Raw genomic sequence first — 21,173 nt, forward strand, 5'->3', positions numbered from 1 at the left:
CTGACACACAAGTCGCCCACTGTGCCATCAACTGAAAATATTTGCAACTAGGCAGCTGAACTTCTCCAAATGGGGACTATCAGCCTTCAATGCCATAAGATCATTTCATTTCTCACCATCAATTCTTTTTATTAATAATTCCATTATTGTTTTGGGTGTTCTGTTCAAATTTTGTACATAGCTCATGCGGTCACGGAAGGAGGCATTTGCCAATGTGTCTTCACATTAGTGCCATGTAGAGAGAGACAACCCTAAAGCTCAAAAGTCCTCACACCCACAGTAAAGATGTAACATGGGGAAAGTCAGTGCAGCTTCCCTGCAGTGTTGGCAATGTGGGCTATGTTTTAAGCCATGGAGTCCCACTGTCAGGTTATAAAATGGCCAGAGACACAACACTCTTCCACAGTCATTGCTCAGTCATGTCTCATTTGTTTCTCACTCAATTTCAGTTTCTCGTGCATTCTTCATTAAGATGAGCATTGGCACAGCAGTCTGTCACCATGTTACATAACAGTGTGCCCTGTTCTCCATTGCTCTGAGTCAGACTTGCATAGTCCAACCTGGCTATTAACTGCTCCATTTTGAGAGAATGTGGGATCCATGGAAACCAGCAGAGACAAGGTCATGCCTGAGGTTGACACTATGAGCTGCTGGACAACCACATGCTGTCTTGCAAAGCTCTGTGCAGTTTTTCCCCAAGTACATTTTGGAAATCAGCAGCATTTTATTTGTTCCCTACACAAGTGTGTTAATTAGTTTGAATAATGCAGTCTTGTCATTCTGTTTTAACATGCCACTGGCTGGAGTAAGCGAACTTCTTCATTTCTGTAATTTTTTTTAGTTTAATTATATTCTCATGTGTGACAGTACTATTTCCACTTACTTTTTTTTGAAGAGATACCTGAATAACATTAAAATCTACTGCAACTGTTTCTTGTTTCTACCTGTCCCATTAAATTCATACACCAACTTTTGGCAGAAATGCCTGCAGTATGATGAGAAGCACTTCATGATCATGATGGTAGGAAAATTTCTCTTGTGGTAAGGGAGAAATTTTCCTACCACCATGATCATGAAGTGCTAGGCTCATCTGAGATCTGCCAATCAAGTTTCAGTTAGGGAATCAGGTAAAGTTAGATGGTTAATATGCCACCAGTAGGAATTCACCAATTCTTTCAAACTGTCCCCAACTGTTACAAGTCCTCACTGCCTTGCATTCAATAATTCTGAGTTGATTTAAGATTTCTGTAACACAGCTACTTCGTCATCTGATTGATTGGCCTTGATACCCAGATAATACCTCATTCTCCCAAGGTCCTCAGCATTAAATGTGAAAGACAGCTCATCATTGTTTTGATTTGCCCTGTCAGGGTCCAATGAAGCAATTATGATGTTGTCCACCTAAATATGTGAAGTACTAGATTTTTGTTGTTGACTGTCCACATAAATATACATAGCAGCATTTTTTGATTGCAATCATTGATTTTAGAGTTGCATTCAACTTGTATTGGCATGCTGCATGGATCCTGATGCCAAATCCTTAAATTATTTTCTCAATTTATGCATTTAATTACCAGATTTTTTACAGAGGGAGTGTAGCCTTCTTGTTGATGTAATCATATTTCTCAATCTGTGTCATACATTGTAAGGCTTCAACCAGTAATTCCAGCTGTTCCGCAAATACTTCTGTGTCAGTGTCACAATTAAGTACAGCAGCAGGTGTCTCCAGTTGTGAGATAACCATGTTTGACTGGCAGAACCATGAGTAGCCCAAATGACTCAGTCATTGCAACTGGGACAAATATGTCGATGAAATTATTTCCCAATGATGGTTGAAGCCTACTGTTCTTGCTTTCCTCCAAAATAAGGAATCATCATTAAAGTACTTATTTCACACATTGGTTCCACAGGCAATTACTTCATTACTTGCTGACCTTCCAACAATGTCCCAAGTATTTTTGTGACTACTGATCTGACCTTGTTGTATATGAGTTTGGACCACTCACAGTGATCTGGTCCATTTAGTGTATTGTTGATGTTAGTCTCAGCTATACCTGCAGTGAAGATGACACCATTAATTTAAACTTCTTCTCCATTATTCAGCGGTCTAACACTCAGAAAGTTATCACTGCTATTTAAATAATGATGCTGACAGATAGGAATGAGCAACAAACACACAATATAAGAAATGGTACAGCACTGGTGATACAATAATGCGCCTTTCACTGTTTGGCATGTTATACATGTGTGTGCAGTTTGCAAGACCTGCCCCCACCTGGTCTACATGGCAATTTCTCACTGATGTCTTCAGGTATCTATTGTTTTCCATTAGAACTATTGACCTGCACTGAATTGTTGTCAGAAATATTAGATATTTTAATGTCTTTCAAAAAAGCCACAAAGGAGGTTTCTGGAAACAAGTACATTACAGAAAATCTTATTGTTCACTTAGTGACTGTTCACAAAAATGCATTAAGGAATCTCAAACCTAAACATAGTTCAGCCGAAGTCCAGCCTCAAAAGCTCCTAAGCAGCCTTAAAGACAGACGTGCAAAAGTATTACAAAACTCTCTGCAGTGCAATTCTACACTGTGAGATGCACACACACACACACACACACACACACACACACACACACACACACAAACCTCCTCACTGCCCTGAAAACCTTTACAAATTTGACCCCGGGTGTAAATAACTTTGGACAAGATTGGTAACTTTCATCTTTACTACAAAGGCAGGAGTTCAGAACAACTGTAAATCCTCTTTGGTCATCACATGAGCCATAAGCAGTAAAGTGTTGTCTAGTGGAGCCTAAAAGTTTGTTTCTGAGTGAAATACAGCTTTATTTTCAGCATCCTTCATTGTCCAAGGGCAGTGATGCTTTTGTTTTTTGGCAGGAGAGTAAAAGATCTATGCCACACACTTGTCATTTTTAGCTAGAAATATATTTATCTTTGATGAGAAGTTCTTTGGGTTCTGTGAGATTGCCATCATCTTTAAATGATATGGTTTCTGGTGCAAGCAGTTGGTTTAAAGATCAACACATTATAGAAAGAATATTTGTGAACAGTTTGAACAATAATACTGGACAATGGATTAAATTCATTATAGAAATTTTAACTATTGTCATGATAGAAGTCCTGCTAAATGTTATGTTTTGCCTGCTGTCTTAATTGTTCATTTGAATATTTTTAAAGCACATTTTTATTTTTGTCAGCAAAGAATCAAATGTAACTTATTTAAATTCCTGTTAAAAAGTAGGTAAATATAACTGACTGCAAAGCAAATTCTTCACTCAAAATAATTAAAGAAAAAATGCTACAAATTTGACACAAATGCTTATTGTTCATGTGCCATTTGTATGAAACAATAAAACAGCAAGGCAATCATGGTAACAGAATAATTTAAAAGATTAAAAATTTATTCATAGCTTATTATAAAAATAGGAAGTAGCTGGTCTGCTGCCTGTGTCTACATGTCTGTAGCCCTTGTAAAGAGACATGAAGAGAAGAGAGAAAAGCAGTGAATGGTGGACAGACTTAAGTTTTTTTATTTATCAATTTTATTTGATATTTTGATTGTAAATGTCTTGAAATGTATGATGCAGAAGTCTGAGGAGGTCTTAGAATTTTTCAGTGTTTGTTCAGTGTCTATGTTTATTACTACAAATAACATCAATAAAAAAACTGATTCATTCAATAACTAGTTATTTTTAGCGGTTGTAACATTCAGGTTAACCCAGAGATGAAAAAGACCATTCTAACTGAAAACCAGTTGTTTCAGTGATAACCACGTTCCCTATGTAGAATTGTACTCCACCAGCTGGTAGCTCCAATTTTTGATGCTTGGAAGGTCCCTGAATTTTCCTCCCAAGTTTGATGCCTCCTACTTGGTGTTGACCTGTGTTTCCTTTATGGAAAGCCACAAAAATCTGCCTCGGTTCATGGCTGCACTTGGATTCTGTTGAAATGGGGTTTCTGTGATCCTTTTATACTCACACTCAATAGACTTTAGTGTGGTCAGAATAGCCTACAAAAATTCGATGTTTAACATTAGGTCTGAATTTTTCTTTCTTTGTGAATTTGTCCTGTATGACAACAACCAAATTTGCAAAGATGAGATGTGTTATGATACTCTTCCTCTACTTCTCATATGGCATTATCTACAAGCACTTTTCACATGGCACTCCATTAGCTAAGCCTTTATGTTAAGCAATGAGTTTGGATGTTGTGTGCATTGTTGATGGTCTCAGTCCAAAATGCTGATGGTAGTCCTGATTCAATTGAAATGCAGGGAATTGTTTTGACCAAGGCCTAAGGTATGCTTATTCTGTTCTGCAATATTATTTTGCCATGTTGTTGTGTGCCTACCACTCTGAGGATTGAAACCATTGTCTCATTGGGCTACTCCTTATCATATCTGACTTACTGGACTTAATCTTAAGACCAGTCATATTTTCTGCCATCATCCTGAATTTGATTAACTTGTTAGAAACCTCTTCCTTGTAATGAAGGAAGAACACATGATTACATCTTCTCTGATCATCTATGGAAGCCACAAAGTCTTGCACCAGCTTGAAGTGTTTTTATCACTGGTTGACAGACATAATAATGGATTAATTACAGGTGTTTATTTGACTTTTCATGTCATCTTGTGAAAGGAATGAACATGATTATGCCTTCAAACCAAGTGGATTTTGAGAAATCAACTTGCTATTGAATTTCCTACCTGTTACATGCTCATTTTTGAGCACAAAGATCATGTGTCTTGCATTATTGTGGTCCAATCAGGAATACCATATTACCTTATCACTTTCTAGGATGTTTTGATTGGCAATGCTACAATTACTTTGTAAATGAAAGGAGCTGTTGTCAAGCCTGGCAGACTTTGCTTTGCTTTCACAATTCTTGTTCAATTATGTGATATAAACACAATAATGGTATGGAAGCAATAGGGTCAATAATGGGGGGGGGGGGGGGGGGGGGGGGGGGGGGGAGGACGGGGAGGCGAGGTGGCACCACATCTGCACACACAAGTCACCTAATTTCCATTTCCATAAATTCCAGGAAAGGGAGACATGTGCTCTGACACCGCATGCAATCACATCCCAAATGTGTTCAGTAGGGTTCAGATCTGGCTAACTGGGGGGCCAGCTTATCAAGTGGAACTTGCCACAGTGTTCATTATTGAACCACTCCATCACACTCCTGGCCTTGGAACATGGCACATTATCTTGTTGAAAAATGCCACTGCTGTTGGAAAACATGATCATCAGCCACGGTCTGCCGTGTACGATACTCCTTGGCCATCATAGCACCTTGCATGAGCTCCACTAGACCCATGGATGCCCCGTGAATGTTCGCCAGAGCATAAAGGAGTTGCCACCAGCTCACCTCCATCCCGCAGTATAGGTGTCAAGGAGCAGTTCCCCTGGGAGACGACGGATTTGTGCCCTCCCGTTGGCATGATGAAGATGGTATCAGGATTGATCAGACCATGCAAAGCTCTGCTATTGTGCCAACATCCAGTGCTGAAAGTCAGTTGCCCATTCTGATAGTCACGTGCCCATTGCACTTATAGTTGGCGACATTGTGAAGTTGACATTAGGTTGCGCTAACACTGGGTCATCGGCTGCGGAGGCCCATCATTAGGAGTGTTTGGTGCACTCTGTGTTTAGACCCACTTGTACTCCGCCCATCGTTAAAGTCTGATATTAGTTCTGCCACAGTTCACTGCCTGTCCTGAGTGCAAGTCTGCCCTACCTATGACATCCGACATCTGTAATAAGAAGTGGCTGCCCAATCTCATGACATCTGGACATGGTTTCACCTTGGTATTGCCATGTGTTGAAGACACCTAACCACAGCTCTTCCCAAACACCCAAAAAGTTGTGCAGTTCCCAAAATGTTCATGCCAAGCCTCTGGGCCATCACAATCTGCCCTCTGTTAAACTCAGATACACCATGCACCTTCCCCATTCTACATATGGACAGCACACTCACTGATATTGCATGCACCATGTGTTTGTCTGACTGGCAGTCATTCCTCACCAGGTGACACTGCCATCACCTGGATGGGTTTATATTGATAGTAGATCAGTGGTCATAATGGTGTGACTGATTAGCCTATACAGATCACATTTACAAATATTTTGGTAGATATGTAAGTAAAAATTTCTGTTTGAGTCTGAGAATATTTCAAGTAGAAGAAGTTAAAACAGAACACATGCCGAAGGGGTGTGAAACAAAACTGACAATGACTTTTACAGCATCTGAATCACTCACTGCATCTAAAGGTAAAATGAAACAATTAGTATATCATAATAAGTTAGTTGAATCTGTCGTAAATTTTGAAGATGCTACAGGGTTTAACTCACTTGGACTACAATTTTTTCACAGATTTGACATACATCCAGATGCTATGGGAGACTTGCTGACTTCTATAAAAGTTCCTGCAGACCCAACTCATGTTATACAAACACCAAGGTGCAATGCTTCCAGTATCTACAGAACACATAATGGATCATGTAACAATCTGGAACATCCAATGTGGGGAATGCTGGACACTGCATACTCACGTCTCATGCAACCAGTGTTCCATGATGGTAAGAAATTTAATGCACAAATAGATAGCACTGTTTTTTTGCTGATATCCTGAACTGAAGCTTTAAGCGCTGCATACCCATGCAGTTGAATAATAATTGGCTCATGGCTCATGAAACATTTACCACGAATATGCGATAACAAATGAAAATTTCTGCCATACTGGGATTTATTCATTATCATGAGCAGTCAGCTTAACCAACAGGTTTTCTGGGTATACCTACATGTGTGACTTGTGCTTTCAATTGTCACTGATCATTCCTGTTTTGTTTTCTGTACACTGCAATTAGAGATTCTATCATAGGATATGTGGGGATACCACCACTGGAAGGAATGGATTTTGTGATGCACCATGATATACTCTACTACAGTTATCTTCAACAAATTAACTCATGTACTGAATTGTAGTACAGTAATAGCTTGCATTTGTTATGACATGTTCACTAAATTGTAGGTTTAACATTTCTGAATGGTTTGCAGTGATCCCAGCTCATTTAATTACTTCTTCACTGCGTTCTTTGCCACTGGCTCTATTTATTTCATTTAAATTCATTTAATTTGATACTAGCCAAAAACCAAAGCCATCAAATATGGAGTGCCACTTTTCATCCTAATTTTTGACACAAGCAATTCTTATGACACAATCATAACAAGTTTTGGTCATCAGTGACCATCTTCAGTGCTGTGGCCATCCTGTCCTGCAGTAAACAAACCTGAAGAGCATTTTAATCTGTTTGTAAACGTTATAGGTGGTGGTGAGAAATAGATGACAATATTCTATGCAGGTGACATCAAAATACTGAGCAGTGACCAAAATGTGGAACAGTTTGAAAGATGAGGATATACACTCCTGGAAATGGAAAAAAGATCACATTGACACCGGTGTGTCAGACCCACCATACATGCTCCGGACACTGCGAGAGGGCTGTACAAGCAATGATCACACGCACGACACAGCGGACACACCAGGAACCGCGGTGTTGGCCGTCGAACGGCACTAGCTGCGCAGCATTTGTGCACCGCCGCCGTCAGTGTCAGCCAGTTTGCTGTGGCATACGGAGCTCCATCGCAGTCTTTAACACTGGTAGCATGCCGCGACAGCGTGGACGTGAACCGTATGTGCAGTTGACGGACTTTGAGCGAGGGCGTATAGTGGGCATGCGGGAGGCCGGGTGGACGTACCGCCGAATTGCTCAACAAGTGGGGCGTGAGGTCTCCACAGTACATCGATGTTGTCGCCAGTGGTTGGTGGAAGGTGCACGTGCCCGTCGACCTGGGACCGGACCGCAGCGACGCACGGATGCACGCCAAGACCGTAGGATCCTACGCAGTGCCGTAGGGGACCGCACCGCCACTTCCCAGCAAATTAGGGACACTGTTGCTCCTGGGGTATTGGCGAGGACCATTCGCAACCATCTCCATGAAGCTGGGCTACGGTCCTGCACACCGTTAGGCCGTCTTCCGCTCACGCCCCAACATCGTGCAGCCCGCCTCCAGTGGTGTCGCGACAGGCGTGAATGGAGGGACGAATGGAGACGTGTCGTCTTCAGTGATGAGAGTCGCTTCTGCCTTGGTGCCAATGATGGTCGTATGCGTGTTTGGCGCCGTGCAGGTGAGCGCCACAATCAGGACTGCATACGACCGAGGCACACAGGGCCAACACCTGGCATCATGGTGTGGGGAGCAATCTCCTACACTGGCCGTACACCACTGGTGATCGTCGAGGGGACACTGAATAGTGCACGGTACATCCAAACCATCATCGAACCCATCGTTCTACCATTCCTAGACCGGCAAGGGAACTTGCTGTTCCAACAGGACAATGCACGTCCGCATGTATCCCGTGCCACCCAACGTGCTCTAGAAGGTGTAAGTCAACTACCCTGGCCAGCAAGATCTCCGGATCTGTCCCCCATTGAGCATGTTTGGGACTGGATGAAGCATCGTCTCACGCGGCCTGCACGTCCAGCACGAACGCTGGTCCAACTGAGGCGCCAGGTGGAAATGGCATGGCAAGCCATTCCACAGGACTACATCCAGCATCTCTACGATCGTCTCCATGGGAGAATAGCAGCCTGCATTGCTGCGAAAGGTGGATATACACTGCACTAGTGCCGACATTGTGCATGCTCTGTTGCCTGTGTCTATGTGCCTGTGGTTCTGTCAGTGTGATCATGTGATGTATCTGACCCCAGGAATGTGTCGATAAAGTTTCCCCTTCCTGGGACAATGAATTCACGGTGTTCTTATTTCAATTTCCAGGAGTGTATTTCTGTAAAGGTTGCTAATGAAAAATGAACAAAACATTTAGAATCATTTTGAGGAGGAAAATTTCTGAAAGATACTGAAACCGGTTTGAAAATCTAGGTATCCCAGCATTTACATCTTTGTGAATAGTTATAAAACAATAACAAATTTCAGAAAAGATAATTCAGATTGTTAATTACAAATAAAATAGCCTCTGGCTGTCAGAAGGCTTTATAACTGTAAAACCATCCCACAGCAAGAGGCTACTTTACTCATGACTGTATATGACTGTGTCAAGATATGCCAATAGCTGTGCTGCAGTGGTAACACCGGTTCCCATCAGATCACCGAAGTTAAGCCCTGTCAGGCTCGGCTAGCATTCGGATGGGCCACCGTCTGGCTCTGTCGAGTGTTGTCGGCAAGTGGGGTGCACTGAGCCCTCCTGTGGCCAATCAACGAGCTAGTTGATTGAGGAGTATCAACACCGGTCACAAAAACTGACAACAGCTGGGGTAGTGGCGTGCTGATCACATGCCCCTCATTATCTGCATCTTGTGACACCTAAGAGCTGAGAATGACATGATGTCCTTCAAGGCCTGTTTGGATGATGTTTGTTTGTTGTTTTGTGTGAAGATATAGTTCAGAGTGGTAGCTAGTGAACACTCCCAAAACACACGGAGGAAGAAGGAGATACGAGGCACAGTCCACTGACTGTCAGTCCTCAAAACAGTACCTCGGTACTCAGATATCGAGTTATTCAAAAGTCCACCAAAAACTTATGATAATATACATGAAACCAACTTTACAAAGAAGATCAAAGAGTATCAGCTGAAAAAGGAAATTTACAGTATGAAAGAATACCTATTAAATTAAAGTAGTATGTGTTGTTCTTTGTAATCAGTGGTGTCAGAGAGTGTAATCAAAATGATTTCTTCTTATAAAATAAGTTATAGCGGATGTTCCCTGTTTTTGGCATGTTCTACATCATGCCTACATTTGTTGACGATGTAATCTTACAATGTCAAATAAAATTCATTTCAGTTCAGACAATGTCAGTGCCTGACACAAAAATTGTAGATCCAGAAGACACAGTCAGATGTCAGCGCAACTTCTTCCACATACACACTGTCAGTCAGTACGTAAATGATAAAGCTGCATTGCTCTGTAGCAGATAGGACGGTCAGCGACACATGTTAATGTTATTCCCATTAAGTGTTGTTAGCAGGCTTGACAGGATATGTAAAGGATGTGAACAACACTGGATGTTGAGTGATCGCTGTGAAGGACACTGAGACACAACATACTCATGTTTTGATGAAGCAAGCTGGGATATGTTTACTTCCCATCTTGTGTTGCCATCTGTCTCCTTAAATTGGTTTTTCATTTTTACCTAATTACCATTAGCATATATGTGTGTAATCTGCATTTTCATGAAAGAGAAAGGCTGGCCCTCAGTTTTAAAGAATATAGCACGAGAGCTAATTTTGTGCTTAGTTTCATATTTCTAATTGACTTTCTAATTCATTTTGACTATTCCTAGTTAGTATCTTTCATTATAGGGGAAATCAGTAATTGTTTTGTAACTTAAATTCTATTGTTGATATATAAACAAATAAAAATTCTGTACCAATTATAAACATTTGGAAGATGAAATGCTAGTAATCTTGAAGTATCTATTTGGCTTTATTCAAAAACATGTTAGCAAAGCCAGCCCATAATTAATTCCAAAGTAATTAACAGTTTTGTACAAAGTATTGTTTGTGTGCTTATATTTGTTAATTTCATGATTTAAACAAATAATTTAGCCTAACTCTTGCAGTAGAAGAAACTGTTAAAAAGAACCAATGTTCCGATGTATTCAGTTAATTTAATGAGTTAAGTTTTAATTGTAATTTCTGTAAATTAAACTTTGAACAATGTGTAGTTTCAGCCCCTATTATTGTGAGAATATATAAGGTCCCAAATTTTGGTCCTGAGATAGTCAGTCCACAGCCACGAGGAACCTGTGTTGGTTAGAACAACAACAATGCTTCAACTTCACTGTGAAATAAGTGTTACACAATTAGAAATGTGTTAAGACAACGACAGTGTCTGCTCCATACACACCCTCCTATTCTTCAATAACACATGAATTATATGGTTATGTTTTTACTGCTCATAGATATTCAACAGTAAACTATTGTAGCAGCACTATGTGGATGTTTGCCTGCAACATATTAATGAGCCTTATCAAAGGTTAAACAATAGTGCACTGACCATATAACTGTGTATTATTGAGGGGTTGTAAACAGTAAAAGTAAACGACTGAAACACAACTGTGCATCTGTCGGCTTCATAGTTTACAGTAGACAGTAGTTGCACATCCACCCCCTATTTTTTCAGCCAGTATGTCAACACCAAGGACAACCAATGAAGGGAGAAAGCAGGGAACGTCATCATATAGTGAGCAAGATTGCTCTGATGACACACTGGCATGTCATTGACATCCTGCATCCCCAAGTATTACCTCTCATGCAACAGTATCGTAGTGCAGTTTTTCAGCAGAACAGGGCATGCCCACACACAGCACATGACTCCAGGAAGTTTCTGCAACATGTTGAGACACTCCCATGCCAGAAAGATCCCCAGATCTGCCCCTGATAGAACATGTATGGGATGAGCTTGTCTGTCAACTCTATCCCAGAGCCAGTATTCACAATATCGCAGACTAGTTGCAATAGTTGTGGGACAGCTTACCTCAGGAGAGACTGCTATGGCTTTGTGACACCCTTTCCAAACAAAACAATGAATGCATCCATGCCAAAGGGGATGCAACATCATACTGATAGATGCTCTAATACTGAAAAGTTCTTTGTAAATCTGATTCAAATTTGTAATCAGTTAAATAAAATTACATACCTTCTCAAGCCATGAAGCCATGTTTCATGTCCTACTCTCTTTTTGGGTGCTTCAAATTTGTTTTATCAGGCAGTGGAAACCCCTGTGACAAAGTAAGATATGATTCTCCATCAAATTTCTTTCACCAGAAGTGCCATTACAGCACATTTTGTGAGCACATTTCTTGTTGTATTCTTTAGAAGTAATTGGAAGGAAAACCAGTGACAACTGAAGTCTGCATCAGGCCCAGAGCCATTTCCTGATGGCATAACAGTTGAGGCAACTACTCGCAGCGGACAGGAAATGTGTTTTCAAAGTCCAAGGTTGGCATAAATTTTCATTTGTTACAATAGTTATTCACACTGTCAGTTCAGCCTTTGTGAACATTGCTTCACTGGCACCATTTTGTGTCACTATGTCTCTAAGCTCGATGGTCTGCAAAACGTATTCCTCGACAATCTTTTTCTTCTCTTCGGTGTTCATTCATTGGCTGAAAGAATTTTGAAGTGACTTTATTAAATACTTGCACATAAAACTGAGAGAATAGCTTCTCAAATTTATGTATGTTTGTCAACATTGTCACTCATGATGATAGTCAGCTGACTATTAGTTCTTACTTCTTTGATTCAGAAGATCAGTAACTCAAATAGAAGTGAGAATTGTAGTCCACCTCCACTCGATGACTGTATTTATGTAGTTCAACTATAGACTGCTGCCATGGAATTGTACAGTTAAGTTAGGTGTCACTCAATAACTGAGTGTCTGATTAATACAGGACTTCATAAGATGAGTACTTGGACCTAATAGTTGCTGACATGGAACATTAGACAGTGTTTGTACTTACTGATTGCTGGCAACGGACTCAGTCGCAGACAACATGGTGATTGTGTGCCATGAATGCTTGTTACCAATTGACTGACTTAGAACTCTGCATACTGTACGATAACCCTGCAAGCAATATTTTTTAAATGAAATGTTTCTCAATAAATTATTTATACTGTTATTGTCAGCAGCCTGTAAATATACACTGAATAATAAAGTTTTGAAAAATTATAGAATGGACAAGAATTCAGAGATTTCATACTTACATTCTATATGTATTATATGTGGAATATAGAACACAAAAGAGGAAAAAATGATAATCATGTTGGGAGTTGTATTATTGCAAATGGAACTAGATTTTGCATCTTCATTGATCTCATCTCCATTGACATTTCAGAAATCTTTCTTCTTCTTCTCCTTTTTGTTCTTCCAAGAACTAGCTGATTTGCTTGTCCCAGCCACAGACAAAGTTGTTGCCAGTGTTTTCTTCATCTCCTTTATCATCCAGTCTATATGATAAAAAAGCTTTTGGCATTCTTCTTTCTTGCATTCTGTTTCAGTGCTAGAGCCATTGTTTCCATCATCTATTTCAAAAATATTCAGTCCTGACTGCACATAATCATTTTTAAATGTATCTAGTCTTGTGCAGCCTTTCATAGATCTCCAGAATCTCATTTCTGGTTCCCATATCTAAGGTTCTGATCACTCATCACTCATGCCCCTTAGCCATAGAGCTAAACTGGCTCAGCCAACCAGCACTTTATAAAACTTCATTCTTTTCTCTTATCTTGACCTCTTAGATAATGTACTTTGGACTGTTCCCCCTATGGCTTCGTACTTACTCAGTCCACAGTCAGTATCAGTATCAGTGCTTTGTTACATTATGGCCAAGATAATGGAAGTGAGACACTCACTCAACAGGTCTGTTATTCTATTACAGCAAAATTGTAATTATCTGTGTTAATGTAGACCTGACATTGCACAGATAACCCAAAAATGAGGACATCCAAAATACATGTTTTTACCAGGAACTCTTTTTACCATCAATTTTCTGATCGGTTTAATGCATCCCAACACAAATCACTCTCCTGTGTCAACCTCTTCACCCTAGAACAGCATTTTCACCCATTATCCTCCATTACACATTCTTCGATTTTATAATTCCAGTCTCTGTCTTCACCTGCAGTTTTTATCCACTACAACTTCTTCAGGTACCACTGAAGCCATTCCTGGATGTCTTAACACACGCCCTGTCACCCTGTCCATTCTTCTTATCAATATTTTGCACATGTTTCTCTTCCTACCAAATCTGCAGAAAACTTTCTCATTTCCTATCAGTCCACTTAATTTTCATCCTCTTTCTACACTCCCAGTTATTGTATTTACAAAATATGTTTCATTTCACATTTGGAAGCCAACCACATATTTTATACACTGCTTAATAAAAACAGACAAGTTATTTATAAAATACACTCAAAATACACTACATTTTGAATCAGTTTTTTTCAGTTCATTTTTGGGAAAATATCATTCAATTTTTTCTGTTTCTGATTTTTATCCATTTTTTTCACAGTGACTGTCAGTTTTAGGAGAGTCATACTGTTGGTTTGGGCAAACAAATTGCTGCATACTCTAAGAACAGATCAATGCATTTCAGTACTTTGGTGCACATGATAGTGGATTCCTCGATTGCCTCATCTTCACTCTCCTCCAGTTGCAAAACTTGGGTCACAAACATAACACTGTACTCAAAACGAAAGGTTTAGTTCTAATTATAGCAGATTGTCTCCAGTTTCATAGTTTTATTTTTCAAAAATTGCCTTACTCTGTACAGATAGTTCATAAATCATATAATCTGCACCTTCATTGAGATTTTGCTGTATTCTGCTGTTCCACTTTATTCAACCAATATATTTATCAGCTGCAAAGTATGGCAACAGGAAGGGATCAACTCAGCTGAAAATTAATTGCACCATTCTTAAACAGGAATAAAATGTGAGTAAATGCAAAGAAAAGAGAAAAAGACTGAGGAATGTTAATGGATGAGATGGCGAAGAGAACATTTTTGAAAGGTATATGAAAAAATAAAATGAAAATTTAAGGAAATAAAAACCAGAAAGGAAACAGATACAGAATTAATGCATAATGTAAACAGGGAATGGAGGAAGCAAGACAATACCGATACTTGCACTTGAGCTCACTTTGCAGTGCATTTTCTGGACTTCACTTCCTTGACAAGGGTTAAGGACAAATTAATGTGTTCTGGTAGTAAAACATTCAACAAGCTCCCATCTCAACATAAAGCAAGAAATTGGGAACCCCTACGATTTCATCAGCAAATTAGAATTGTACCCCATTAGCCACTGTTCCTACAAATCATCTGAAAATGTAGACTCAGGGATTGAAAAGTTCTTTTAGCTACAGGGCAAGTAACAATGTTTGTTGTAAAGCTGTGTGACAATACAAAGCTGCACAAAAATATGGTCCACCACAAACACATCACCACACCAAATATACCACAGTAAAACCACTGGCATTCAAAACAGCTTCTGGTCACCTCATAATGGGTAAATACAGGTCCTGCATGGTTTGCAAGGTAAAATGGAAATGAGTGTTTTTTGTCATTGACCAGGAGCTCCCTTATGGGGCAGGTCCAACCGCCTTGGTCCAGTCACCTCATAATGGGTAAATACAGGTCCTGCACGGTTTTCAAGGTAAAATGGAAATGAGTGTTTGGTGTCATTGAACAGGAGGCCCCTGGTCCAGCTGCCTTGGTCCAGTCACCTCATAATGGGTAAATACAGGTCCTGCACAGTTTTCAATGGAAATGAGCGTTTGGTGTCATTGACTGCGAGGCCCCTTACGGGGCCGGTCCGGCCACCTCGCTGCAGGTCTTATTACATTCGATGCCACATTGGGCGACCTGTGTGCCAGATGGGGATGAAATGATGACGAAGACAACATGACACCCAGTCCCCCGATCAGAGAAAATCCCCGACCCAGCTGGGAATCGTAGGACAGCAATCTGTCACGCTGACCACTCAGCTATCAGAGCAGATGGTTTCTGAGGTACTCTTATACCATTCTAGCTGAAAAATAGTGGCAAGCTCAGGTAACAATGATATCGATGTAAAGCACACACCAGTCTCTCCCAAGTAGACGATGAACGCTCAGTAATATTTAGATGTGGTGACTTTGTTGGCCAGTGGAGATGTGTTGTTTCATCCTTATGGTCACAAAACCAGCCATGGATGATGCAGGCCATGTGAACAGGAACCCTGTTATCCCGGAACACAGAATCACCATTGGGGAAAAAACATTGTATCACGAGATGTACCTGATCAGCCAAAATGATCACACAGTCCTCGGCAGTAATGTAAGCTTACAGAGTAACCCTGGGGTCCATGGAATACCACAATATGGCTGCCCAAATCATCATGAACCATTGACACATTTCACTTGTGGGATGTTAATGCATCCAGGAGTTGGAAAAAAGCACGAAACAACACTCATCCCACCATAAGGCATCCTTTCATTGTTCCACAGTCCAGATTTTATGGATTTGGCACCACATTATTTGCACCATGGATGAGTGGTCTTGGAATCCCAGCTCACCCTGTAATTTTCTGCTGCTGGAGCTCCCTTCAGGTTGTTCGTGCTGACCGTTTTTGTGAGTGTGCCATTCAGTTCTGCAGTGTCCAAGCAGCTGTCATTCACTTATTTTTGTGAAAATTCCATTCCATGACTGTTTGTCATGATCATTCAACACACTTTCATCCATGTTGTGACTTAGTGGATGAAATGTTTCCACTTCCCTGTAAGTGGTAGAAATCTTCAATGGAGTGCCTCTTTAAACACCAGACACTTCATCTATGATGCTTACAAGCACCAACAATTGCCTGCATTCAAATTCAGTTAGCTCCAACACAATGCACTCGTAACTACAGAGAACAATGCTCTGATCATGACTGGCACATGCAATGTATTGAGGATATTGCACAGGCACCATTCAAGGTCAAATACAACAGCACAACCTGTAGGCTTGGATAGCATCTGAATTTATGTTCAAGCATGTGTTTCTTGTGGTGTTTCCATCTTTTTGGTCCAACCCCTTAATTATATACAAATATACTATAAATAGGTCACAGTACTTATGGATGTAAAAATATTTTCTTTGAAAATTGCCATGGAGTAACACAAGAGAATAAGAGCATGTAGTAATCAAGGCAGGCTTTAAACACAAAAAAGTAAGTTGTCTGGTTTAAGCAACTGAAAAGGTACATCCAGTTTATGTGACTGTAGCCTACATTTTTAAACAGATATCTAAATGAAACAATTTAACATTATGCTGCCTGGCGACACCACAGTGATGTCATGCACGAAATAGCAGTCAATGGCTGACGACACCACACTGGTGTCATGAGCATAGTATCATGCAGTGGCTGGGTACAGCACTTTAGTATCTGTTGCATTCTGTTGATGTTTTGTTTAGGTAACAGTAAGTTACACACATCAACAAGTTTTTTGTTTTTATAGTGCTTGTGCCCTTTCATTATTGCACATGAAAGGGACAATACAATTATTTACGAGGAATATGCGGACATCATGTCTTACGTTCTGGATGACTTGGTCAATTTGGAAGAAGACAGGGATAACAAAAAAATGAAAGCAAATCAGAATCATTGGAAAATAGTGAAATACGTCCAAGAATAATTTGGTGAACGAACTGATTTGGCTGAATCAGATGAAGAATCATCTAAGTTCTTGGGCATTCTAATTGATGGCAAGCTGAACTGGTCTGAGCATATCTTAGACCTACATAGAAGGCTCAGTGTGGCAACTTATGCTCTGCGTGTAATCACCCCCATTGGTGATGAGGACGCTACTAAAGCTGCCTACTTTGGTTATTTTCATTCTATCATGTCGTATGGCATAATATTTTGGGGCAACAAGCCTTTAGCCAAAAAAATATTTACTGCACAGAAGAGAGCTGTTAGAATCATGAGTGGTGTTCATCCAAGATATTCTTGCAGAAGTCTGTTTCATAAGTTACAAATATTAACACTTACCTCTCAATTCATATTTTCTTTGATGATTTTTGTTTCTAACAACCTATCTCTTTTTAAAACTAATAGTGAATGTCATGATCATAATACTAGGTCTAAAAATGATCTACACAGGGATCTGAAACATTTAAGTCTTGTTCAGAAAGGTGTTCATTATTCAGCCACAAAAATTTTCAACTCCCTTCCATCAGGTATTAAAGATCACATTAATATCTTACCTACTTTTAAATGTAAATTGAGAGAATACCTAATGGTAAATTCCTTCTATTCTCTTGATGAGTATCTACAGATAAAGCAATGATTTTTTATACTGATAAAAATTTGTTTGCTATAGATCACATTAACTGTTTAATTTGGAAAATGTACTATATTTCCTTTTTAGGTATTGTTTTATATTACTTGAGCTATACCTTTGATTTGATTTTAACCTACAAACTTATTCATAATCTTATGGTACATTTTTGTCATTTTATATATGTGTATTATTTGTTTAATTTGGAAAATGTACTATATTTCCTTTTTAGGTATTGTTTTATATTACTTGAGCTATACCTTTGATTTGATTTTAACCTACAAACTTATTCATAATCTTATGGTACATTTTTGTCATTTTATATATGTGTATTATATCTGTTGTATGTAATCTTGACTCATTCCACATCCTTGTGATTTATCACAATACGGATTAATGGAATACGAAATAAATAAATAAAAAAAAAAAAAAAAAAAAAAAAAAAAAAAAAAAACAGTGCACAGTGGTCAGACTTTGATTCATCGAGGACCAATAATAAATTTGAATGATCTCCAGGTCCAAACATATTTCCCAAAGATACACAGAGTGTCAAGAATATTGTAGAATTATATATTGGGAATGATCTATTTGAATATATTAGCAATGAAACCAACAAGTAGCACAGTCAAAATTGCAATAGAAAGAAACTGGATTTAAAAAATGCCAAATTGGTCAATGTTACAGGACCTAAACTTAGAAAATGGTTTGGGCTTACTATCCTTATGGGAATTGTATAAAAAAAAGCAAGGATCAATGATTATTGGTCAACAAATCCATTGACAGACACACCAATATCTAGCAAAACGATGTCTTGCAAGCGGTTCAGACAAATATTATCATTTTTACATTTTTCCAACAACAACAATATACTGGATAATGCCAACCAGCTTTTCAAAGTGCAATTTGTAATTGATTATTTTTCCAAAAAGTTTAAAGGAACTTTTAATCTAAGTTAAAACATCTCAGATGAAGGAATGACAGCATGCTATGGATGATTAAATTTTCATGTTTACAAACCATCGAAAATTAAAAAATATGGCATACTCATTCAGATGCTGTGTGTTTTGAGTACTGGATACATTTTATCATTCAAGATATGTTCTGGTGCTGGACAGCCTTTAGCGAGACCACTGATGAAACTATTGATACCTTCTTATGGAAAGTGGCATCACCTCTACATGGATAATTATCATAACAGTGTAGTACTTGCAGAGAAGTTACTTGAAAAAAAAAATTGAGTTTGTGGAATGATACGGCAAAATACAGGATTTCTGGAAAAATTAAAGCATGCAAAATCAATGTGTTTTCAGCTTGTCATCAATGGAGAGGTACTTGCACAGGTATGGAGAGCTTTAAAAACTAAAATGAAGTGAATGATCTCTACAGTACATAATGCCCCTTTGACTGACACTTAGAGAAAATGTAGGAAAACTAATTACACAAGAAAAAAACTGGAAGTGTATTAGACTACAACAGATACATGGAAGGAGTGGACCGAGCAGCCCAATATTTGAGTTATTGCTCTATAAACAGAAAAACCATAAAATGGTCAAAAAAGGTTTGCATATACCTCTTAAACTGTGCATTATTTAATTCATTCTGTACATGTCAATATTTCAATACAGGACTCAAGAGTCTCCAGTTTCACAATTTTTTATTGAAAGTGTCTGATTCATGGATAAAAGACCGTGTACCTGCTTCTGAGCAAAACTTGGAGGTTGCCTCTACATCACGTACAGCTCCTCATGATCTGGTTGACAGACTTTCTGGTCACATGAAGCAACACTTATTTCTGAAATGAATAAACGAAAATGAAGAAACTGCCATGTATGTTCCAAACACAAAAAAAGAAGAACAACAAACATAATGTGCAAGTCTTGTTGAGTTGTGTTACATCTGGGAGACTGTTTTCCTAGATATCATATGAAAGAGAAAAACAAGTACCAAGTACAATGCAAGTAAACAAATATATGAAACAAACAAATTTTGTATTTATTTATGTATGTATATCTTCAAAATTTCATGAAAGTAGGGGAACAAGACTGAGAACTTACGAGAACTAATGATGAGATTAGTAAAACTTAACAATTTATAATTTCCTGATAATGTCAAGAACGGCCGACAACAAGCCGAGTAATCTGAATTAGTACTGCCGGTGCCAAGCAAATACATTTGTATGAGACATGCAGATGGCAAAGTGTTAATAATAAACATTAATCTTAAACCTTACTATTCCAGAACACATACAGCTTGAAAGCCTTACCTGCCAATATCTGGGAGAAACAAGTGAGAATATAACACAACATTAAACATTTTTCCATTGCCAACATATGTAATGATGAACTGACAAGTAACAAGTGAAGTGGGTAACTTGTGCACTCTGTTGCAGAGTGGTAGATGCTTAAATTGCTGTTAACATGTTTACACTTGACCTCATTACAATTCAGGAGAATGCACAGCCAAGAGACCAGAGGGTCGGCCTCATTGCAGGAGGTTGGGGGGTGTTCATAAGAGGGCACTTTCCTCTACTGATATACTATAAATAGAATAAGTATTTACAGATGTAGAAAATATTCTCTGTGAATAATACAACTTTAGTCAAGTAAATATTAAGCAATTGATAGCAGATGAACAGCAGCTTTCTTCAAAGTAGGACCTATAATAGTTTGTTGCTAGTACAATACTATACAAATTAAGTTTCTGTTATGTCTTTGTCTTATTTTAACATATACCTCAACTCATTTCATATCCCTGAAGGTTATTTTTCTTTATGGTATTTATGAAGGATGATCACTTAATCGATGAATGAATTTCAGACATGTAATGTGTTTCAACATAAAGGTTTCTGAAAATTGACTTTCTGAATTATAACTATTATTGCAGTTTTTCTTTGATGCATAGAGACTAGGAGCTTTTTTAAATGTGAAATGTATAAAAGATGACTACAGTGGCTGTCCTTTCCTTTGGGATTGAATCAGTGCAATTTTTGCAGATTCTCATTAATTCCTACTGTACTTGTTTCCTTGCAGGTATCAATGAACCTAGGAAATCTGTCACAGGCAAAGAGCTACCAAATGCCAGATCTCTGAGGCAGCACTTACTGCCAGTTGGTGACTTTGATGATGAGACTAACATGATGATGGTGATGGCGTTTGGTGGTTTAATAACCCATGATGGGGCTCTCAGTGGAGACTGGCTTGGAGAGGGTAAGTGATATCTCATTACCTTATCTGCACATCTAATTGCTTTGAGTGAAGGGAGTTT

At 38.9% G+C, this 21,173-nt stretch overlaps 1 protein-coding gene across 1 annotated transcript in view; it reads left to right on the forward strand.

Annotated features, from left to right (window-relative positions):
• Positions 1-21,173, forward strand: part of LOC124716866 (peroxidase-like) — a 101,888-nt gene that overhangs the window by 15,897 nt on the left and 64,818 nt on the right. Inside the window, exons 2-3 of the mRNA XM_047243419.1 lie at positions 6,402-6,607; positions 20,939-21,115. Coding sequence (XP_047099375.1) covers positions 6,402-6,607; positions 20,939-21,115 — 383 coding nt within the window. The remainder of the gene's footprint in view (positions 1-6,401; positions 6,608-20,938; positions 21,116-21,173) is intronic.

The sequence above is a fragment of the Schistocerca piceifrons genome, chromosome 9 (genome assembly GCF_021461385.2).
Source record: "Schistocerca piceifrons isolate TAMUIC-IGC-003096 chromosome 9, iqSchPice1.1, whole genome shotgun sequence".
Classification (NCBI taxonomy): Eukaryota; Metazoa; Arthropoda; class Insecta; order Orthoptera; family Acrididae; genus Schistocerca; species Schistocerca piceifrons.